The 19,477-nt window shown below is 41.1% G+C and overlaps 1 protein-coding gene across 8 annotated transcripts in view; it reads right to left on the bottom strand.

The window, feature by feature from the left end:
* Nucleotides 1-19,477, bottom strand: part of MAP3K4 (mitogen-activated protein kinase kinase kinase 4) — a 128,863-nt gene that overhangs the window by 30,885 nt on the left and 78,501 nt on the right. For all 8 annotated transcript variants that reach the window (XR_013534662.1, XR_013534664.1, XR_013534663.1 and 5 more), the window contains exons 4-9: nt 15,289-15,531; nt 12,539-12,685; nt 5,434-5,591; nt 1,932-2,048; nt 360-459; nt 175-258 (exon numbers count right to left, since the gene is read on the bottom strand). Coding sequence is in view for 4 of the 8 variants with exons in the window: in XM_008995341.5 (XP_008993589.2) it covers nt 175-258; nt 360-459; nt 1,932-2,048; nt 5,434-5,591; nt 12,539-12,685; nt 15,289-15,531 (849 nt within the window). In the remaining 4 variants the exon portion in view is untranslated. The remainder of the gene's footprint in view (nt 1-174; nt 259-359; nt 460-1,931; nt 2,049-5,433; nt 5,592-12,538; nt 12,686-15,288; nt 15,532-19,477) is intronic.

The following is a 19,477-nucleotide window of genomic DNA, read 5'->3' as shown; positions in this document are numbered from 1 at the left end:
AAGGCTGTTTAATTATTCCATTGGTAAATTATGGGACAGTCTTAAAACTGGGGTCATGGTACAGCCTTCAAAACTTGCAATATTTACTACTTAAACCTTTAGGAAAAAGTTTGTCTGTTTTAGAATAAAGAAGGAAAGGCAAAATGTTTCAATCATACCATTTGAAGTACTTACCTTAACATACTGTTTTGATTTCAGAACACACAGGAGGTCTCTAACTGGAGCTGAAAGCCTGAATTCTGCTGCTATTTCCAGGTCCTAGGATCAAAGTTATAAGGAAACTTCTTTAGAGTTAGCATAAAAAAAAATAAGATAAAAGAAAAATAAGAAAAAGACACTAATCAGGATTGCAAGCTCACCTTTCTCAACATTTTAGCAAATCCAAGTGCTTTGGAGGCCCTTTCTCTGGCCTCATGGAAGAGCTCCTTCAGTGCCCGGCTGATCTCTATAACAGACCTCCTGCCAAGTGGATTCAAGTGCAGTTAGAACACACTAGGGAATATTCCAGAGGTGTAAAAGGGATTTAACAATAAAGAAGAAGCAAATTCCAAATCACAGCAAGAATAAAGATTGCAGATTTTTTAAACGGAAACAAGCAATTGTTGAGGATATAATCAAAACATTCAGAAGCCTGCTCCTGACAGTTTTGTAGAAAATACTCATATCCTTTAAATGTTAGCAGAGCACATTAAATAACCTTCACATAAGAGGAAGCTCAATTTTCTTAAGATTTCGTTATGATCATTTCTTTGAGTTTAAAGCTAAATTCTTAATTCCTGGCTCATAATCTAAAAAGAAATAAATACAGTGTGGTCTGGTAAATATTTAACAACTGGCTGCTCCTAAATTACTATCTTATGTAGTGCATGCTGATTTCTGTGGTGTAAATACTCCCATCATAGATAATTTCAAGGCAGCAGTATGATGTCACTGAGGAATGATTTGGGAGATGTGCTCGATCAGCTCTCTTAATCCAGGAGAAGCGGCTCCAGCACACCACGGCCCATGGTCCCCCTCTGAGGTCTATCACGAGTAAACAGAGCGTGTCATGAGAGACACTCTCTAGTTCACCATCTTAATTCCTGCATTCTCGTGTTGATCTGGAATCTACATGCTTGGGGTTATTTTGAACCCACCATGTTAGCTCTCAAAGCTGTAAGACCTACAAACTTACTACGTCCATTTCTCAGCTATTCAATATTTTCCCAGGTGAGAACCCGTGTGGAAACTTCTTTCTTTAACCTTGTCATAAAAACATATCAGGTGTTCTGAAACCCAAAATGTATTTTTCATCAAACCTTGAATGGTGAGAGAAAACATTTTAGCTTTGGAGAAGTCAGTTCTATTTGAGCATTTGCTAAGTTTGAATCATAAGATCTTGCTGATTATACAGCCACAAAGTTGCTATATGCCTGATATATACGCCACAAAGCGTAGCAATTTCAAAAGGTTCCACCTAAATACTATCTGCACAGAACCTGAGGACATTCCAACAGAAAAGCCACAGTTTCATGCACTTAAGCTTAAAATTCAACAGAAGGAATAAACTAAGAATAAAAATGTAACAAACATCATTAAAATGTATTAATGGACCACTACACAGACTTTTTTAACAACAGAAACTAATGTATAAGGCATTCCAGACAACGTAAAGAAAATTTTACTCATTTTAGTCAACTTTATGTTTTTCTCTTAAGTTAGCACTATTTTTATCACACTAAATAAATTCTAAGTTCACCTTCAAAGAAAATTTCACATAAAACCATAACTAAGAAATCATATGAAAAGACAAATAAATCCCTCTACAACTACTGCCCAAATTCTTCCAGGCCAACACAATTTGGTTTGAACCAGACTCCTTCTAGGATCTCACCAAGAGGAAGAAAACTACGAGATAAGAAGTGGAAGAGGAAAGGAAACACGACCCCAACCTGATTTCGTCGGAAGCACTGCTGTCATCGGCACTGGTCCAAAATTCAGCACAGCTCTCCTCTAAGCCAACTTCTAAAAAACTTCCTGTAGATTTCAGCAGCATTCCTGCAATGTCACTAAGGAACAAAAGTAACAAAAATAAAACAGAGAAAAATTGTCCCTACTCATAGCCTAATTCTTAACTGAGAAACTGAGAGGTTCCGCTGTTGCTTCAGAAGTTTAAAAATCAACAGTGAAACCTTCTCTTAAAAAACCATGAATGTGGAAAAGTAGATATCTGGATATGGCATGTACCCACCTTTGTTCTACTACCACAGTATCTCACTATAAACCTTGAAATCTTAAACTGTATTCATAGTAGCTACGGGATTAGTGCGCAAACGCTATTTCCATCTTAAACGTTAAAAATGGTACAAAATGGCCTCAAACTAAATGATAGGATGAGGGGAAAACGGAATTCCTTAAATGCAACTGTTTTTAAAGAGTTCCCCACAATTAGCTTTGTATAGTCAATAAACATGAAACACTATATCTGGCTGATCCTTCTCACTGAATACACAAATCTAAATACTAGTGTTAAAATGTACACCTAAGTGTATAAAACGAATCTAAATGAGTGAAGTAAAATTCAGCAATGGTTTACTGACTTCTACGATGTTCAAGGAAAAGGACTTACAATCTAGTAACAGAGAGCAGGTGAGTACAGAACCAGTATCAGATGCGGCAGGAGGTAAGTGCTAGGCTTGTTAGAGGAGGAGAAAGACCAATCCTCCTCGAAGGCACAGTCACAGACCCAGCTGAAAGCATGGCTTCAGGTCAGAAAGCCCTGCAATGGGCCTTCCTTGCTGGCAAATGCGGAATTTTAACAGGTAGATTAATAGTGGGAAGAGGAAAATCTGCAAGGAAGAAAATGGAAAAGGAGGAACGGAAGTCCAGGAAGAACAATAAATGTAATTAAAAAGCATAAAATGTGTCAAGCAAGAAGCATGTTCGTGAAAAAAGAAAATTGTCTAATCTGAAGAGCAGTGGGTAGTTAGGCTACAAAGGGACAGGGGAACAGGAAAGTCCTGGGGCCCTGCTGCGGAGGGCATCGGATGTCATGCTCATTAGTTTGGCATTTGGTAAACAGAGAGGGTACATTTAAAATATATGATTGGGAAAGGGGCCTGATTGAAAACATGCTTTTAAAAAGAAGATTATGCAAAGTTACTAGAATGTACTTATTCAACAAATATTGAATGCCTATTATGTATTGAGCAGCAGCAAACAAAACAGGTAACAGCCCTCCAGTGGATGGAGAAAAACAATAAATAAAACTAAAAAGGAAAATGTATTGTATTTCAGCTTATTGGTAAGTGCTATGGAGAAAAGGAACAGAGAAAAAGGCTAAGGAGTACTTGTGGGTAGGACTTTCCGCCTTAAATAAACTGAGAACATAACATCAGGATAAAGACCTGAAGGAACTGGGGAAACGAATCATGAAAATAACTGGGGGAAGAGCACTCCATGGAGAGGGGCCAGCTGGTGAAAAGGGCTGGAGACAGTGAGGGAGTCACTGTGACTGGGAGGTGAGCACAGGAGGGTCTGGAAGGAGGACAAAGACATATTGAGAAATCAGACCATATCAGGCCGTGCGGGCCACCTGTTAGGCAGTCTTTCGTTTCCTGAGTAAGATGGGGAGCCACTGGGAAATTTAGAGAAGACAATGGTTTAACGTAACTTTAACCAGACCATTCTGGCTGTGGCACTGAGAATAAGCTCAAGGAGGCTCCAGGCAGAAGTAGGGAGACTGTTTAGAAAGCTGCTGCAATAACACACATAAGAAATGACAACTTGGGGAGTGGGAGTGGGGAGTCCTTGAGAGGCAGAGGTCAGATTCTAGATATACCCTGAAAGGACAGCCAAAAAGACTCGAGGTAATGTGTGCAGGAAATAAAGGAGTCGGGGTTGATCCCAACACTGACAAACCCTGGGAGAACAGTGTTTGAAGCAGAAGCTGCTGCTCTAATACAACAATAAAATGCAGTAGAGTCCAGAACTAGAACAAAAGTGGACTGCTCACAAGAAGGGGCAATGAAAAAGTTCTGGAGCTTCTCAGAGCAAGGATCATGAAGGCAAACGCCAGAGACTGTGCTCTAGGGAGTGTGAACGACAAGCAAAAGATGGAAACACTAAGACTGACAAGAGGAAGTGAGGGTACAGTGACATTACACAACATGAATTTGTAGTGAAACTACACAATAACCTTTAAAAACATTTCTTCAACAAACCTTGACAGGTTGGAAACAGAAAATGCAAACAAGGAACTAAGGAAAGCGGAATCACGGAAAAGTAAGGGGCAGAGATATTGCAAATGACAATGAATGCTTGTTTAAAAAAGGCTGACTATAAGCACCAAGTTGAACAGAAAAGTAAAGCCAGCCTGAGGATCACAGCCTGACAGAATAGAGTTATGGGAGGAGAACAAGACCACTGTCCACTCCAAATAAAGAGAGAGGATGCAAAAAGAACTGGCGATTAGAACAGAGAAGCAGATACAAGATTCTGAGATACTGAACATAGGAGAGATTGGTGGAGTGAAGAGCAAGGCTAAAGCTAGAGTCCTGCCGAAGTCACACTGATGGAACTGGGAGACAGGGAAGGCAGCAGAAGCTGCTGCTCTAATACAACAGACAAAATGCAATGGGGTCTAGAATTAAAACAGGCGTCGTCCATGAGACTTTATAAAAGGGAGACAGCAAAAATCAAACGGCTGATGAGACAAGCGGGAGAAGGTGGTGCCACCAGAAAGCCGCAGAATCTAAAGCACGGAAGGACACTGCTGCTCATCTGAGTCAAGGCAAGTCCGAGGTGCAGCAGCCACCAGCGAGGACCATGGAGATGCACCCTGTGCCCAGCAATCCCAAGCTTGCATGTAAGAAAAGATGCTCATTTCCTAGAACTGACAGCCCAGCCCTGCGACTGCACTGCCCTTTTTGTGATTCCCCCTTGTTTACACTTCTACAACTTCACCCTGTGTACACCCAATTCATAGAGAGTCTATGATGACTATATTCCTGAACAGTGGCAGGAAATAAGTTCTGCGTGTCCCCACTGAGACTGACAGACGTGGGTATCTTCTACTCTTAAAGGACTACATTTTCCTTCCTTTTATTAGAGGGAAAAGAGGTTTATTCTAGGCCAGAAGTTCTCAAGTTCAAAGCTGACATCTGAGTGAATAATTCTATTGTGGGGCCATTCTGAGCACCGTGAATACGCAGCAACTTCTCTCCCCTGCCCACTCACTGCCAGGAGCACCTTCCCAGTCATGACCATCAGGTGTCTCCAGATACTGCCCAATGTCCCCAAGGGGGCAAAATCCCGTGATTGAGATATGGAAGATGGATCACTGCAATTTTCATGTAACTGAACGTACAAACACATAGGAGAGAACCCATGAGTAAACTGGGAGTGACAGTGAGAAGGTGAGGATGTCCCGTTCAGAAGCACAAGGATTCCTACCAGAAAAGCTTCCCGGCCTGTGCTTCTCCTCCCCGTATGTAATGAGTTATTTCTTTGGTGAAATTCCATTCTTCTTCTAACAGGTTTTTTAAACTATGGGATGCTTGAGGTAATTGCTGTAGCATTTGGATCCAGCTTCTCATGTAATCAAAATACACCTAAAATACAAAACGTAAAGGGAGACATTTGAGAACAGAACTCGCTCTCACCTGAAAGCTGCACATCAGCAGGGCAAGGTGGGGGAGACTGTCACAGGCACGCAGCACCGAGAGAAGCAACTTTCTCACCACTGTTAGCTGAGGTCCAAATGAGGATTTAAAAAAAAAAAATCACAAAACTAACTCCCCTCAGCAATTGTACACACCGTTTACAATCCCTTCAAAATCCTAACAAAATGACAAAACTGTTCACAATGTACAATAAAGGGGTAAAATCAAAAGGACGGCACCCGGAAATTTTCATTATGAATGTACTGTAAACATTATTCCTTTAAGAGACTGGGATCTTCACTTAATGACCTATTTTAGCTTGAGATGGTACATCATGTGCAGAGAGGAGGATGTCAACACCCTTCTTTGCACTGTCCCTTCCTAACATCCAGATTTGTGTGATAAAATGTTTCCAAGGCTTGCAACACATAAACTACGATCTACAACCAAAATATCCAGTGGTTCTGAAGCGGGATTTATGCCCACCCCAAGTCCTATTACGAGAGCTTTCCCTATCCTAAATCCTCCTTTGGATTTCTCTCTTGGTCAGCAGGTTTCGACTGTCAGTTTTTCTCAACAGGTTCACAAAGGCCACATTCTAGAACAAGCCTGTCTATGGACTCTTTTACTTAAATAATAGCTTGATGGGGTAGGAAATATCTGACTCACACAATCTCTCCCTCAGAACTTTTCAGACATCACTCCCTTCCAACACCGAGTGTGACTCAGCGTGAAGTCGTCTGACAGCAGCCTGAGCGCCACCCACCACTGCTCTCCCACATCCCGAAGGTGACTACACTCGGGTTTCTACACTTAGATGTTTACAGGATTTCTTTCTCTATCCTCGGGTTTCAGTTTTTTCACCAGGCTACATCTTGGACTTCATTGCTGGGAAATATATTTTTCTGAGATTCAGTAATAACTTTCAGTAGGCAAATCTGAAGTCTCTTATTTCAAGACAACTTTCTTCTGTTTATTGTTCACTGTGTCTGAGTCCTCCACCCTGCAGGTGTGTGGCATGACTGCAGTCCTTTGTCTGTTTTGACTAGAGTTGTGTGTACAGAGTCTGCAATTCATGGGTCTATTGTCCTCAACACCAGGCTCAAAACCGCCCTTTCACTTCTTAGTGGGCTCCCCCATCTCTGTGGCTCTCCTGAGGACAGCAGTTCTTCCTTGCAGCCCCCAAGGGGCAACTGCCTGTACACTCAAGGGCTGCAAAGTCAGCTCCCTCTGGTTCCCATTGACCCTTTTTTTCTTTCTTGAGACAGTCTTGCTCTGTTGCCCAGGCTGAAGTGCAATGGTGTGATCTTGCCCAGGCTGGAGTGCAATGGTGTGATCTTGCCCAGGCTGGAGTGCTCTGTTGCCCAGGCTGGAGTGCAATGGTGTGATCTTGCCCAGGCTGGAGTGCTCTGTTGCCCAGGCTGGAGTGCAATGGTGTGATCTTGCCCAGGCTGGAGTGCTCTGTTGTCCAGGCTGTAGTGCAATGGTGTGATCCTGGCTCTACAACCACCACCTACCAGGTTCAAGTGATTCTCCTGCCTCAGCCTCCTGAGTAGCTGGGACTACAGGTGTGTGCCACCACACCTGGCTAATTTTTGGATTTTTAGTAGAGACGGGGTTTTGCTATGTTGGCCAGTGTGGTCTCAAACTCCTGAACTCAGGTGATCCACCTGCCTCAACCTCCCAAAGTGCTGAAATTACAGTCAAGAGCCACCATGCCCAGCCCCAACTGCTCCTTTTAAACTATAATTTACACATATTCTTCTTTAGAAAGCAAAACAAAAGAAATACCCTGCCCCTTTAAAGATTTATGTCATTCCACACCACTAGCCCTCATCTGACAGTCTTCCCTCCATCCTGGGCTCAGCTACCCCGCAGTGGCTTAACATCATGTGGAAAATCCACCAGACACTTCTTCAGTCCAGCTTCCTGAAGGCCTCCACCTCCAGTGGCCCTTCCTCCACTTTTGATGAGGTTCCACCTTGGATCTTGTCATTGCCAGAACTGCTCCAAACTCCAATTGCCAGTTTAAACACCCTGATAATAAAGCCTCCACTCCTCCTTCCAGGAGATTTGTTCAACCATAACCACTGCAATGTGTCTTAACCCTGTCTGAACCCCAGCCCACTGGCTGCTCATCTTTCTCCAACTCACAACCCTTCCTTTGTTCACTTTCCTCCGGCTTCAGTTCAGATCCCATGGGCTTGTCCTTTCCAGCACTGCTATCGGCATGCTAGCATCCCTGCTGCTGACCGCACCCTGCAGCCTCTTACTATCCTTCTGTCTGTCAAGACCCCAAAGCTGGCTTAAGCCTAACCATCCCATTCCCTGTGCCCACTCAAGAAGCTGGGGGACTAATAATCTCCAGCCACATGGTGAACATTTCTGGGAATTCTATTTCTATCTCTACTTAGCTCACTTTCCTTCTCTCTAGAGTCACTAGTTTGTGACTTCCCCGTTTTCCTCCAACTGTCAATACCCACCAGCACCCATTCTCAGCAGATGATCTCCACCTCTCCACACACAAAAATAGAAGTCATTTGGTACAAAATCTTTCATCTTCCTGGTCCCAAACATGCAAACCTACAAGGTTACAACCTCTTTTCCTCCCTTCTTTACAGCAGAGGAACTACTGCTCCTCCTAATCCCAATGCTTATGCTTTGAGTTTGAGACCCATCTCCTCCAAAAGCCTGAGAAACCTCACCCTTTTCTCATACATACATATATATATATTTTTTTTTTCTTCCCCATCTCTGTCCCTTGGCAAAGTCAACCCTGAGGGCTTTCATATGCCCTCAGCCCAAATTAAAACTCCTCACCGGACTCACATCTTCATCACCACCCAGCTGCAGGAGCTGGACACCCACAGTAACTCCTGACACCTTGTCTACATTTGATCCACCCGAGTACTGCCATTTCACTGCCTATGTTTCTTCTGAATCCTTACACTTCTTTTACCCTGTAATCCAAGGACTCGCATGTGTATTCCTGGAATGACCTCAACTGTTCCTCTCACATCTGCTCTGGACCCCCAGCCCAGTCTTCACCTGCAGCCAGAGCCCCCCACGGGCTGCCTGGGGTGCCCTGTCCTTGCCAGGCTCCTTTCCCAGATGGACAGCACCTGCTGTCCTGCTTTCAAGAGAAAGGGGTTTCTCTTGATCGCTATATAAATTACAAAGCAAAGGGGCTAAATAATATTCTAAAAATTATTCTACAAGCATCACCCAGAATAAACAAACGTTAACATGTTGTCATATTTGCTTTAGATATGTTGATTTTTTAAGTTTTAGGGCACATGTAGGTATTTTTTCAATAAGAAATAAGACACCAGAAAGTTAGTTTCTCCTTTGTTCTCGCTTCTCTTTCCTCCCTCTTCAGAGGCAATCATGATCATGAACTGAGTACATTTCCTTCTAGTCTGTAAGCTTTTTAAAACAATCTCTTATTATAGAAACTATAATATACAGTACTGTTTGGTCTAACTTTTTCATCTGTTACCTAAACTGCATAAGTTCAGGCAACTTTCAGGTAAGTTGCAATGCTCCGTCCTCAAAGAAGCCCGACCTCCACACAAAGTGCAATCTAACTACAGTCCACCAAAGGCCTGTGCCTGTCCTGGGGGCATCATTCTCAGCTGCAGTCTGTTCACATGGTCCTACAATCTCCATGGTCCCACCATTCTTAAACTCCAAGAGGGAGTTTATGCTCGGCACTAGTTCCTTGGGCACCGCATGGTGCCTGCCTGACATATAGTAGATACTCAAGAATTAATCTGTAGGATGAAAAATTAAAGCTTCCCTGATCCTTTGCTCTTTATACTTCTGCAGAAACTCGAACGATACACACATAAGCTCTCTTGCGTGTCTTCTACAACTACCACATCTTGTCCAGCATTGTTCATACTTTCATTCCTTATAAGTTCTTTTTATGTGGTTTCCTTAAGGCTATCACATGTTCCTACATCATGTATTATTATATTTACTGTCTTGGTTATTTCTGAGGCCAGGGACACAGGAAATGATAGTTCACAGCTTCAATTTAGATTTGCTCACCAAGTTATTTCCTTTGACCTATATGCTTAAGTGTCTCAGTTTTTCAAGTACAATGGATGTCCTAACACAGAGCAAAGCCCCCGAGGTCACGGAGTTTCTGCATCATAACTTGCTAATCACTACTTCCCCTCCCCCTGCTAAGAGAACTCCCATTTGGCAGTCTTCCGGGTGACCAGAGAACGCTGCAGTGTGGCTCGAGCTCCTTCTGTCCGGCCGCTCTTCAGTCAGCAGCAGAATCCCTGGAGAGACATGCTCGGCCTCCGTCACGGCTGTCACCTCCTTAGATATCAAGGCTCTAATTAATCTTTAGATGGGCCTTCTGGGCTGAAGGTGGAAGAGTATTTAGAGCTTGTGCTCACCTTTGTTTTAGTCTATATTTCGAGGCAAAGAACTCTAACAGTATTTTTATTTTTGGAAGGGTAAAGGATACCGTGGCCATGCTCTTCCTTTTCTGAAGACGGAATTTTTTATTTTCTGTTTTCGATGGGTTTCCAGACAAGGGTGCTCTGTTAAACATAATCTGATTGCCAATTCAATTACTATTCTTTCCTTCCTTCCTAACAGAAACACTGATTTTGTTTGGGCTTCCCTAGTCCTCAGAACACACCCCTTCCCTGAGCCTTCTAGCACATTGTAGGCCATAATTTTAAAGCACTGACAGTTTCTAGTTTTTTCATCCGTGAGAAGAGAGATGCAGATGATTGACAGCAATGCCAAAACTCAACTCTAAGCCATTCTAAAACTAACTAGGTGTGAATGTTGGTAAGTCACTTAGCCTAGGCTTCCACTATCACACAGGCACATCAAGGGCACAGAAACCGGCTGGCCAGGAAGGCGTGGTTCACACGCCCATCGCACCCCACCCTGCTCCCCTGCCACAACAGGAGAAAGGGCCAGCAAAGACAGTTTGGAAAGCAAAGCCTATTCTGTCTTTTAAAACTTCTGGTTTAGTTATCCATTAAGAAAGAGAAAATAATAATTTGCTTGTTGCTTTTCCCACAACTTTTCAATGATAAAAGACTTTTTTGACATAAGAAATACATAGTTGGCAGGTGTGGTGGCTATTGCCTATAATCTCAGCACTTTGGGAGGTCAAGGCGGGAAGATCACTGAGCCAGGAGTTCAAGACCAGCCTGGGCAACACAGTGAGACTGTGACTCTACAAAAAAAATTTTTTTTAATTAGCCAGGTGTGGTGGCACAGGCTTGTGGTCCCAGTTACTAGGGAGGCTGACACAGGAGGCTCACTTGAGCCCAGGAGGTTGAGACTGCAGGAAGCCGTCAACACACCACTGCATTTCAGTCTAGGTAACAGAGCAAAACTCTGTCTCAAAAAAGAAAAGAAATATATAGTATTTCAAAATACAGCCATTTTATACACTTAGGTCTTTTATACAGAAAATAATTTCTAATTCATTAAAATAATTTCTTGCAATATGCCAGATATTATGTGTCTCACTCCCAGCCACATTCTTCCCTCTCGACTTCTACTACAGAGGCTGGAAAGCTCAACATGTGACTTCCCAGGCTCTATGGCAACAGTGAGGCCATGCAACAGGTCTGGTCAAAAAGAGACTAGGGGGATCTGCTGGGAGGGGCTGCCAAGAGAGCTCCTATTGCTCTGATAAAAATGTCTAGACTTAGCTGGTAAGGTCTGATTCCCCTTTTTCTCAGCTTCGAAAGTGAGAGTGGTACCTGCAGGTGCTGCAGCCATCCTTAGGCTGGAACACAGTAAATGTTAAGCAAGGAGGAACGCACCCCACCTATAAGGATACAGTTTTCTTTATTATTTAATTAACCTGTCACATAATGTAATCATCTATGCATATACCCTAATGAATGTAACACGTATTTATGACATTATGGAAGACAAAGGCTTTCAAGTTATAGCCCTTGGCTAGTGAAACTTTCAGTATCCTTCGGGCAACCTGAGAAGAGTCTCTGTTTAAATGTTAAATCATATAGTTCTAATTGTAACTGCTGAAAAGAGTTTAAAGAAGGTGCAGATAAACATAAGCTAAAAGTTAAAACTGTCAGATAAAGCTTTCTAGAGAAAAATAGAATCTGAAAGTATGCCTTAAATACGCAGATCAAGTGGAGGCATTTCTACCAGGAAAGAAGAATGTGAACAGAGGTTAAAAGCACAGGGCACATTCAACATGTGAGAAGACAGCAGGTCCCTTTTTAGGCCAAAATAAAAATAGGTCTACTCCTGCCCAATCAAACTATTAACAAGTCCTCAAATGTGCCAGGTTCCCTAACTCACCCTTAACTCATCTTTTAAAGATCCAGCTTCCCCATGGGACGCGCCTCCCAGACAACTTAGCATGCTTCTCTGCTAGCACCCAGCCCTCGGCGGTGTTAGCATCTGCCATGCCTAGTCCCACCAGATGGTGAGTTTCTTGTTGATCTCCAACACTCTCAGAACCAGGCAAGGTCCCATTATAAAAATGGCTGATGACAGGTGGTTCCATAAAGTAGGACCAGATTTTGATTCTACTTCTAGGACATTCTGCCATAAGATGAACTATTCTACAAGTAAAGAATGAACTACGTTAACATTTGTCAAAAAGTTCCAAATTAAAAACAATTGAGAATTTTTAAAATGTGGAGTACGGAGAAATAAATGTAATCTAACACCAGATGGAAAGACTCTGATTCAAGATCACCACCACCGGCCCCCGGAACACACACAAACAGACTACACTCTGCGGGATCATTTCTATAATTCATTACTAGAGAAGTTTATCTGAATGTGTATGCCAACGCTGTTTGCAAAACAAGGAAATATAGGCTTATTTTTTTTTTAAAGAAAGAAGGAAATTCCTCCCCACTGCTTCTGACCATAAGCATTTTATGCAGATCCTCTTCAAACGCGTCAATGTTGCAGTCGGGCTTCTCCAAGTCCTCCAGAACCTCCTGCAGCATGAACTGGTAGTACTGCTTCATCAGCAGGCCGCCCTTCAGGACCTCCTTACACTCTCTCACCAGCTGTAAAACAACAGACACAGGTTCCAGCAGCCACACACTCCAACCAGACGATCAGTGTTTTATAGCTTCCTACTTAAATCTTCAAAAAACTCGGAGGGGACTCTGTCTCTGAAAAACCTACAATAGTTTCTAGATTCTTGATCAGTTCATTTTATATAAATACCTTAGTTGTTTCAATTAAGTAGCAACAAAATAGTGAAAATAAAAGAATTTAATACTACAGCACGGATACACAGAGAAAATACCATAAGGGCAATTACTGCTTTGCTAAAATAAATTCTCTTACACCAACAAATTCATATAGCCAGTAAATTCCATAGAATAAAATCAATTTTAATACTAATTTACATTACAAGAAATGTGAGAATGAAAAACCCACTAATGAAACTGGTAAATTTTAATCAGAAACGTAATAAAGATTCAAAGATATTGACATACTACAAAGCAGGTGTCCTTTGCAGTAAATTAGCCTAGTCTACCTACTGTGATTTATGGCCCAGTCTACCATCAAAAAATAACCACCAAAACCAACCAACCAACTTAATACTATGTGATGGAATTGGATAAGAATCAAGGGAAAAAAACGAAACAAAAGGATGGGCAAGTTTGCAATATATAGATCGACTAGGTAATAACATGCCAAACATGGGCAGAAGGTTGAAATGAGACAACCAGGAAAGCCCTTTCCATCAATAAAAAGGCTGAGACACGATGTACCCAAATTCTAATAAACAGGGGCTGTAGTATGAGATCACATAGCCACATTTGTTCTCATACATATTAGCCAAACCTTCACTGCTGCTACTAAGAAGGTAAGCTGATAAAAAACGTTCTAGAGTCTAAAAATGTATGATTCATTTATTTACTGTTATGTGGTACACTCAGATTTAAACTAAGATTTATATACAAGCATATTCATCACAATGTTACTTAAATCAATGGTGATTAACCAAATAAACTGTGATGTGCCTATACAGTAGAATACTACTGCAGCCATTGAAGTTCTTGCTTTTGAAAAATAAATGGAAAAAAAAGCACAAACACATACACACCCACACACGCACACTTACTTGTATGTGTAGGAAGTTATGTATATGCAGGAAAAACAAATGAATGGAAATACTCCAAAATGTTATAGCAGTTATTTCTGAATGTCAGAACAACAGGGTTTTAAAAATTTTTGTTTGTATCATTTTTTGTACTTTTCAAAATTTCTAAAATAAACATGGACTGCTTTTATAGACAGAAGTCTCTCCCAGAAATGTTTTAAAAGTAATTATCCACTATAAGAGAGCTATGGCTACAGTTAAATCTACCAAAAAGTGTTCTGTTCAGATTACATAGAAATCCATTTCTCTATTAAAGATGTCACTTAGGAGTTTGTAACTGATCTTTGAATGCATTTAAACCAAAATTTTGACTTTCTTCTTACTCTAGCAGTGCTACATTAATCTAAGTATTGTTTTCATCTTTCAGAGTATGATAACATACAGTACTATTTAGTCCTCACCACAGCCCCGTCAGCAAAAGAAAAACTCCACCTCGCTTTACCAGGCTGTATTTCTGAAGTACTTGTTTTATAAAGAAGGGAGCTGACAAGTATTTACTAGAATGTCCTAGATAACCACTGTGATGCTGAGGATGAGTTAAAAGCAAGGTCAAGGAGAGCAAGACAATAACCAGAAAACAAGATGGTGAGAAGGAAGGGAAGCTAACGTGGTTGGTACTGAGTACCAATGGGATGGAAATGAGATGCAGGGGACAATCTCCAAATGACTTTTCTTAGTCATTCTGTTCTACTCCTAATTAAACAAACGACTGCTATTTTGTACCTACTGTGTTCACCTGCCTTTCCTCAATCTGTATCGCTCACTTGTGCTCTGTCCTTTCATTCACAGAGCCAGGTAGCTCTTAATCCTTCAAGCCCTATGGGATAGACAAGTACAGTCTACAAAAAACCTATCAACCTTTCTTCTTTTGGGATCAAGGTCTGGAAATTTTTATTTTATATGGTGAATGTCAATATGTTAGTATCATAAATCATAATAAGTGCAGACCCTCTTCAGCACTCACTCTGCTGGATACAACTGCTTCCAGCCATTCCTCTGCTGCTCCTGGGATATCAAACCCACATAAGATCCCATCCAGAATGAACAACAAGGAAGAAATCATAAGCTGTCACTACTGTTTAAACCACACCACTGCTTAAGCAAGTAAAAAGCCCAAACCCCTCCCCTATGTCCATTCTAGACACTTATCTGTTTACATGTACTCAAACAGAACAAAAAATTAAATAGATTTAAGGGTCTTATATTCTACCTCTTATGAATGAATTTTAAATTTTAGTCTTCAAAGACTGAAATCTTAAAACACTTAGAACAAGGAAGTGGATGACAGAAAGGATGAACCACAATCTTATCTTTGAGGACTGCATATAAAGAACATTTTAAATTACCATAAAAAATATAGCTTGAAAACATGGACAAACACCCATTTTTCACTATTAGTCACAATTAAGAAAAAAAGAACTCTTAAAATAAAAATGATAAGCCTGTAGGATAATATAATAATTGCTAAATATTTTAAAGCGATTTGAAGCAAACCTGCTTAATACTCAAGAGAGATGGTTCTCCAGCAGGTCTCTGCTCCAATCTTAATTTCAGACACTCATGTATGACATTCAGAAGGACTCGGCAAAGAACCAGGAAGGCAGGTTCGAATGAAGGTAAATCCATGGCCTTCAGCTCTTCCCATGACACAGCACTGTGTTTCTGCTCAGATGAAGGTGGCGTTCTTGACAACTGCACATAATCTGAACCCCACATGGGATCTGGAAATTCAGAAAACTGTAACAAAAATTCAACAGGCAAAGATTAAAAAAGCATACAAGACAGTGCCCTATGGCATCAGAGTATTTCACATTCCACCATAACTTGGTGACAGAACTTCCTGAGGGCAAGGACTTTCACTTCCTTACCACTATATTACCAAGGACCGTACCCATGCCTGCCACTGATTATAGCAGACAGTAATCTTTGCTGCATTCGTGAATGATAGCTTCATCTGCCACTTCTAAGAGCTGCCCCTGTCCTGACCATCTATCACATACAGCCCAAACAACCTGAGCTGATATGGAAGACCTTCCTTGATCTGGTCTCACCCTCCAGTGCTGCCTTCTCTCCAGCCTCCACCTGACACGCTCCAGGAACCCTCACATGCATGTGTCATCCCCAACCTGACTGGAGGTGAGCCTCCTCACCTGGAAATGCTCACCTCTTTATTTCCACTTCAAAATCCTTAGTTTTCAAGGCTCACCTCATGACACCTTTCCAGTGACTTTCTTCCTGCCCCAACACAATACCAACTAAAACACTCTAAGTTCTGAGTTCACCTGGACCTTCATGATAGAGTTGGTGTGGCTTAAAGAGAAAACAACCACAGTCCAAAAATCAGAAAAGCTGGTTTCAAGTCACTTAATTAGTGATGTGATTCTGGAAGCACTGAGTAGTCTCTCAGGATAGGTTTCTTCATTTTAAAAAAAGAGCATCATCTACCTCTTATCAAGATTAAACAGCATGCTGTATATATGGGAAAAGCACTTTAAAAACATACACACAATGTCTGTAAAATCACTATTGTTAACATGTTGTTGGTCTTTCCTACTAGACCATTAGTTGCTTTACAGCAAATAGAGGCAGCCATATCTTAAGTGAGATTTGCATAAACCCCCACATTTAGAACTTTCAGAGGACCTAATATCTAAAATGCAAAGAGCCTCAGCTGTAGAGTGGACTGTTTTTTATGGCCATTATGTTCTTCAGGATGATTCCCTGTTCCTGTGTTTTTCACACTACCAATGGACAGTTTGGCTTTCATTAATTAATGCCCATTCATGGCCTTCCACATTTTTCTTTCCTTGAACCATACATGCACACGTTTAACATGCTTTATCAGTTCCACTAAACAGTCCTTAAATCCACCTTCTCCTCTAACTGCCTTGACTCACTGGATCTTCAACTGCTATTCTGATGACAACACATCCATCCACTGACCTCTCAATAACCCCCAAAGTGATTTTGTTTGAAGGCTTGTCTTAGCCTTTCTCATTTAAAATGCAATGCTTCACTGACAGACACTTTTATTTAGGCTAATGGTCAGATCTCTGCATAGATTTTGATCCTTATCTCCTGCCACCACCTGTTTTCCTTTACCCATAACAAACACTCCTCTGTGCTTTTGCACAATTAATACCTTTTCTTATCAGAAGTTAGGATCTGCTGACAGTGTCCTGTCGCTGGTGAACTGTTCCTCTCATTAGGAAGAGGCCCAGATGCCACCTCCTCTATGAAGTTTTCTGTGACTGTCTCAAATAACACATTTAATCTCTCTCTTTTCTTTTTTTGAGATGGAGTCTCCTCTGATGCCCAGGCTGGAGTACAACGGCATGATCTCGGCTCACTGCAACCTGTGTCTCCCAGGTTCAAGTGATTCTCCTACCTCAGCCTCCTGAGTAGCAGGGATTACAGGCATGTGCCATGATGCCCAGCTAATTTTTGTATTTTTAGTAGACATGGGGTTTCACCATGTTGGCCAGGCTGATCTCGAACTCCTGAGCTTGTGATCCACCTGCCTCAGCCTCCCAAAGTGCTAGAATTACAGGCGTGAGCCACTACGTCGGCCCAATCTCTCCCTTTTCTCACAATATTTGTGCCTTGCAAATGCTTCCTATTTATCATGCTTTACTGTAATGCATTATTTTATCTATTTGCCCATTAGACCATCAGTTCCATAAAAAAGATTGTTTATCTCCAGTTAACTGTCTCCAAAACTTAGCTCAGTACTTGCCACACAACAGGTGCTGAACAAATGTCTGATGAGTAACAGGTAAATATTCCTATAAAAGTGCCAGTGTCTCTTCTTCCTCAGCAATTGTCAATCTAACACTAAAGAATGGAACACATAATATCATCAACCTTGTTAACAAGCTCTTAGCTCTAAAATTCGCTACTGCACTCCTTAATGTCAACAGTAATTATTTTTGTGATAGGCTGACAAGGTTTACAGTTTTAAAAATGAATGCTTTGATTTTCAAAAATAACACATATACTTGGCATAACTGATATACATTTAATGATAGAAGCAAGGATATGCCTTCTTCTTGGTATAAGATTCCCACAAAAATTAAATGCCTGAAAGGAAAAAACTGCTTCTTAAAACAGACATTTAATCTATTATAAGGTGACATCAAACAAATACAACATTACTATATATCCACTAGAACACAAAGTTGGTATAACATACTAAGTGTTTCCACATAGTAATCTGCATTAGCACTAAGGAAAACAAGATTAATTTGTCCTTCTACATCTAATACATATTTTTGCTCTTAAATTAGTATATACTTGGGTTTCCCTAACAGGCAAGATATTTCTAAAATAGCCACTAAAATGATGACTTGTGATACATGTGGTCAGGGTTGTGAAAGAAAATAAATCTTAGAGCCCCCAAATCACTAAGCTAAAGGGAAAAGTGAAGCTGGGAACTGCTTAGGGCCAACCTGCCTCCCATTCTGTTCCCTCTGCTCACTGAGATCAATGTCTATCTCACTGCCTCCTTTGGAAAGGCTAATCAGAAATTCAGAAGAATGCAATGTTTTGTTTCTCACCTACCTGTGACCTGGAAGCACCAGCCCTGCTTTGAGTTCTCCTGCCTTCTGGATGGAACCAATGAACAGTTTACATACATTGATTGATGTCCCATGTCTCCCTAAAATGTGTAAAACCAAGGTGTGCCCCAACCACCTTGGGCACACGTCGTCAGGACCTCCTGAGGCTGTGTCACAGGCACACATCCTCAATCTTGGCAAAATAAACTTTCTAAATTAACAGACCTGTCTCAGATATTCAGGGTTCACAGCTTAAGATATGTCTAAGTAAAGGCTTTATACAGCGTAAATGCGTCCCTCCACCGCCTCCGGTATAATGATATCAGAAAACAATGTTTACATAAAGCTCTATACATTCAGCAAACTTCTAAGATAAAAATCTAAATAATTCTTTTGGCATTCTAAGCAGTCTCGGTCTGCTGATGTTGTCAGTGCAGGACCACATTGACTGGGAGAGCCAATAGCCAGTTCTACACAGTCACCAAGAAAACTCCTTCCTGCTGGAGGTGGCTGGTATGTCAATACATGTCCAGACAGAGAGGAGCAGATGTTTAAAAATTTCAGCACTTAAGAGGAAACAGCAATTTCCTTAAGAGACCAAAGTGACGAATCAGAACAACTGGTTCAATTAATTCTAATTTAATGTAGAAAACAGGAGAGAACAAGAAGCATATTCTAATACAAGATCTCATTAAAGTCCTCTGGAAAACAATTAAAATTTATGAAATAAACTGAAGAAAGACAGTGAAAATACAGTGAACACTGCTAAAACTGATCTAATAATCTAGAATTAACTGCAGAAATTACCATTATAACTCAGAGCAAAAAAAAAAAAAAAGTTGAAATGGAAACTTGGAGTAAAAAACAAGAGACATGGAAGTCAGACTGAGGGGCTCTAACATAAGAACACCAGGAGTTCAATTAAGAAAAAGCCTGGATCTTGCATTCCAAATTATTACAATAAAACCAGAGAGTGGAGAAAGGAACAGTGCAGTGCAGAAACACATATCTGTTATCATCTTATTCCAGTGAAGAGTACAGGATCAAACACAGTGTGAAACTCCAGATCAATCCCAGCCAAACTGGGAAGATTCAATACTGTAACAACATGGATAAAAATGCATAGT

Source organism: Callithrix jacchus, chromosome 4 (assembly GCF_049354715.1).
Source record: "Callithrix jacchus isolate 240 chromosome 4, calJac240_pri, whole genome shotgun sequence".
Classification (NCBI taxonomy): domain Eukaryota; kingdom Metazoa; phylum Chordata; class Mammalia; order Primates; family Cebidae; genus Callithrix; species Callithrix jacchus.
This window is presented reverse-complemented; position numbering and strand designations above follow the sequence as displayed.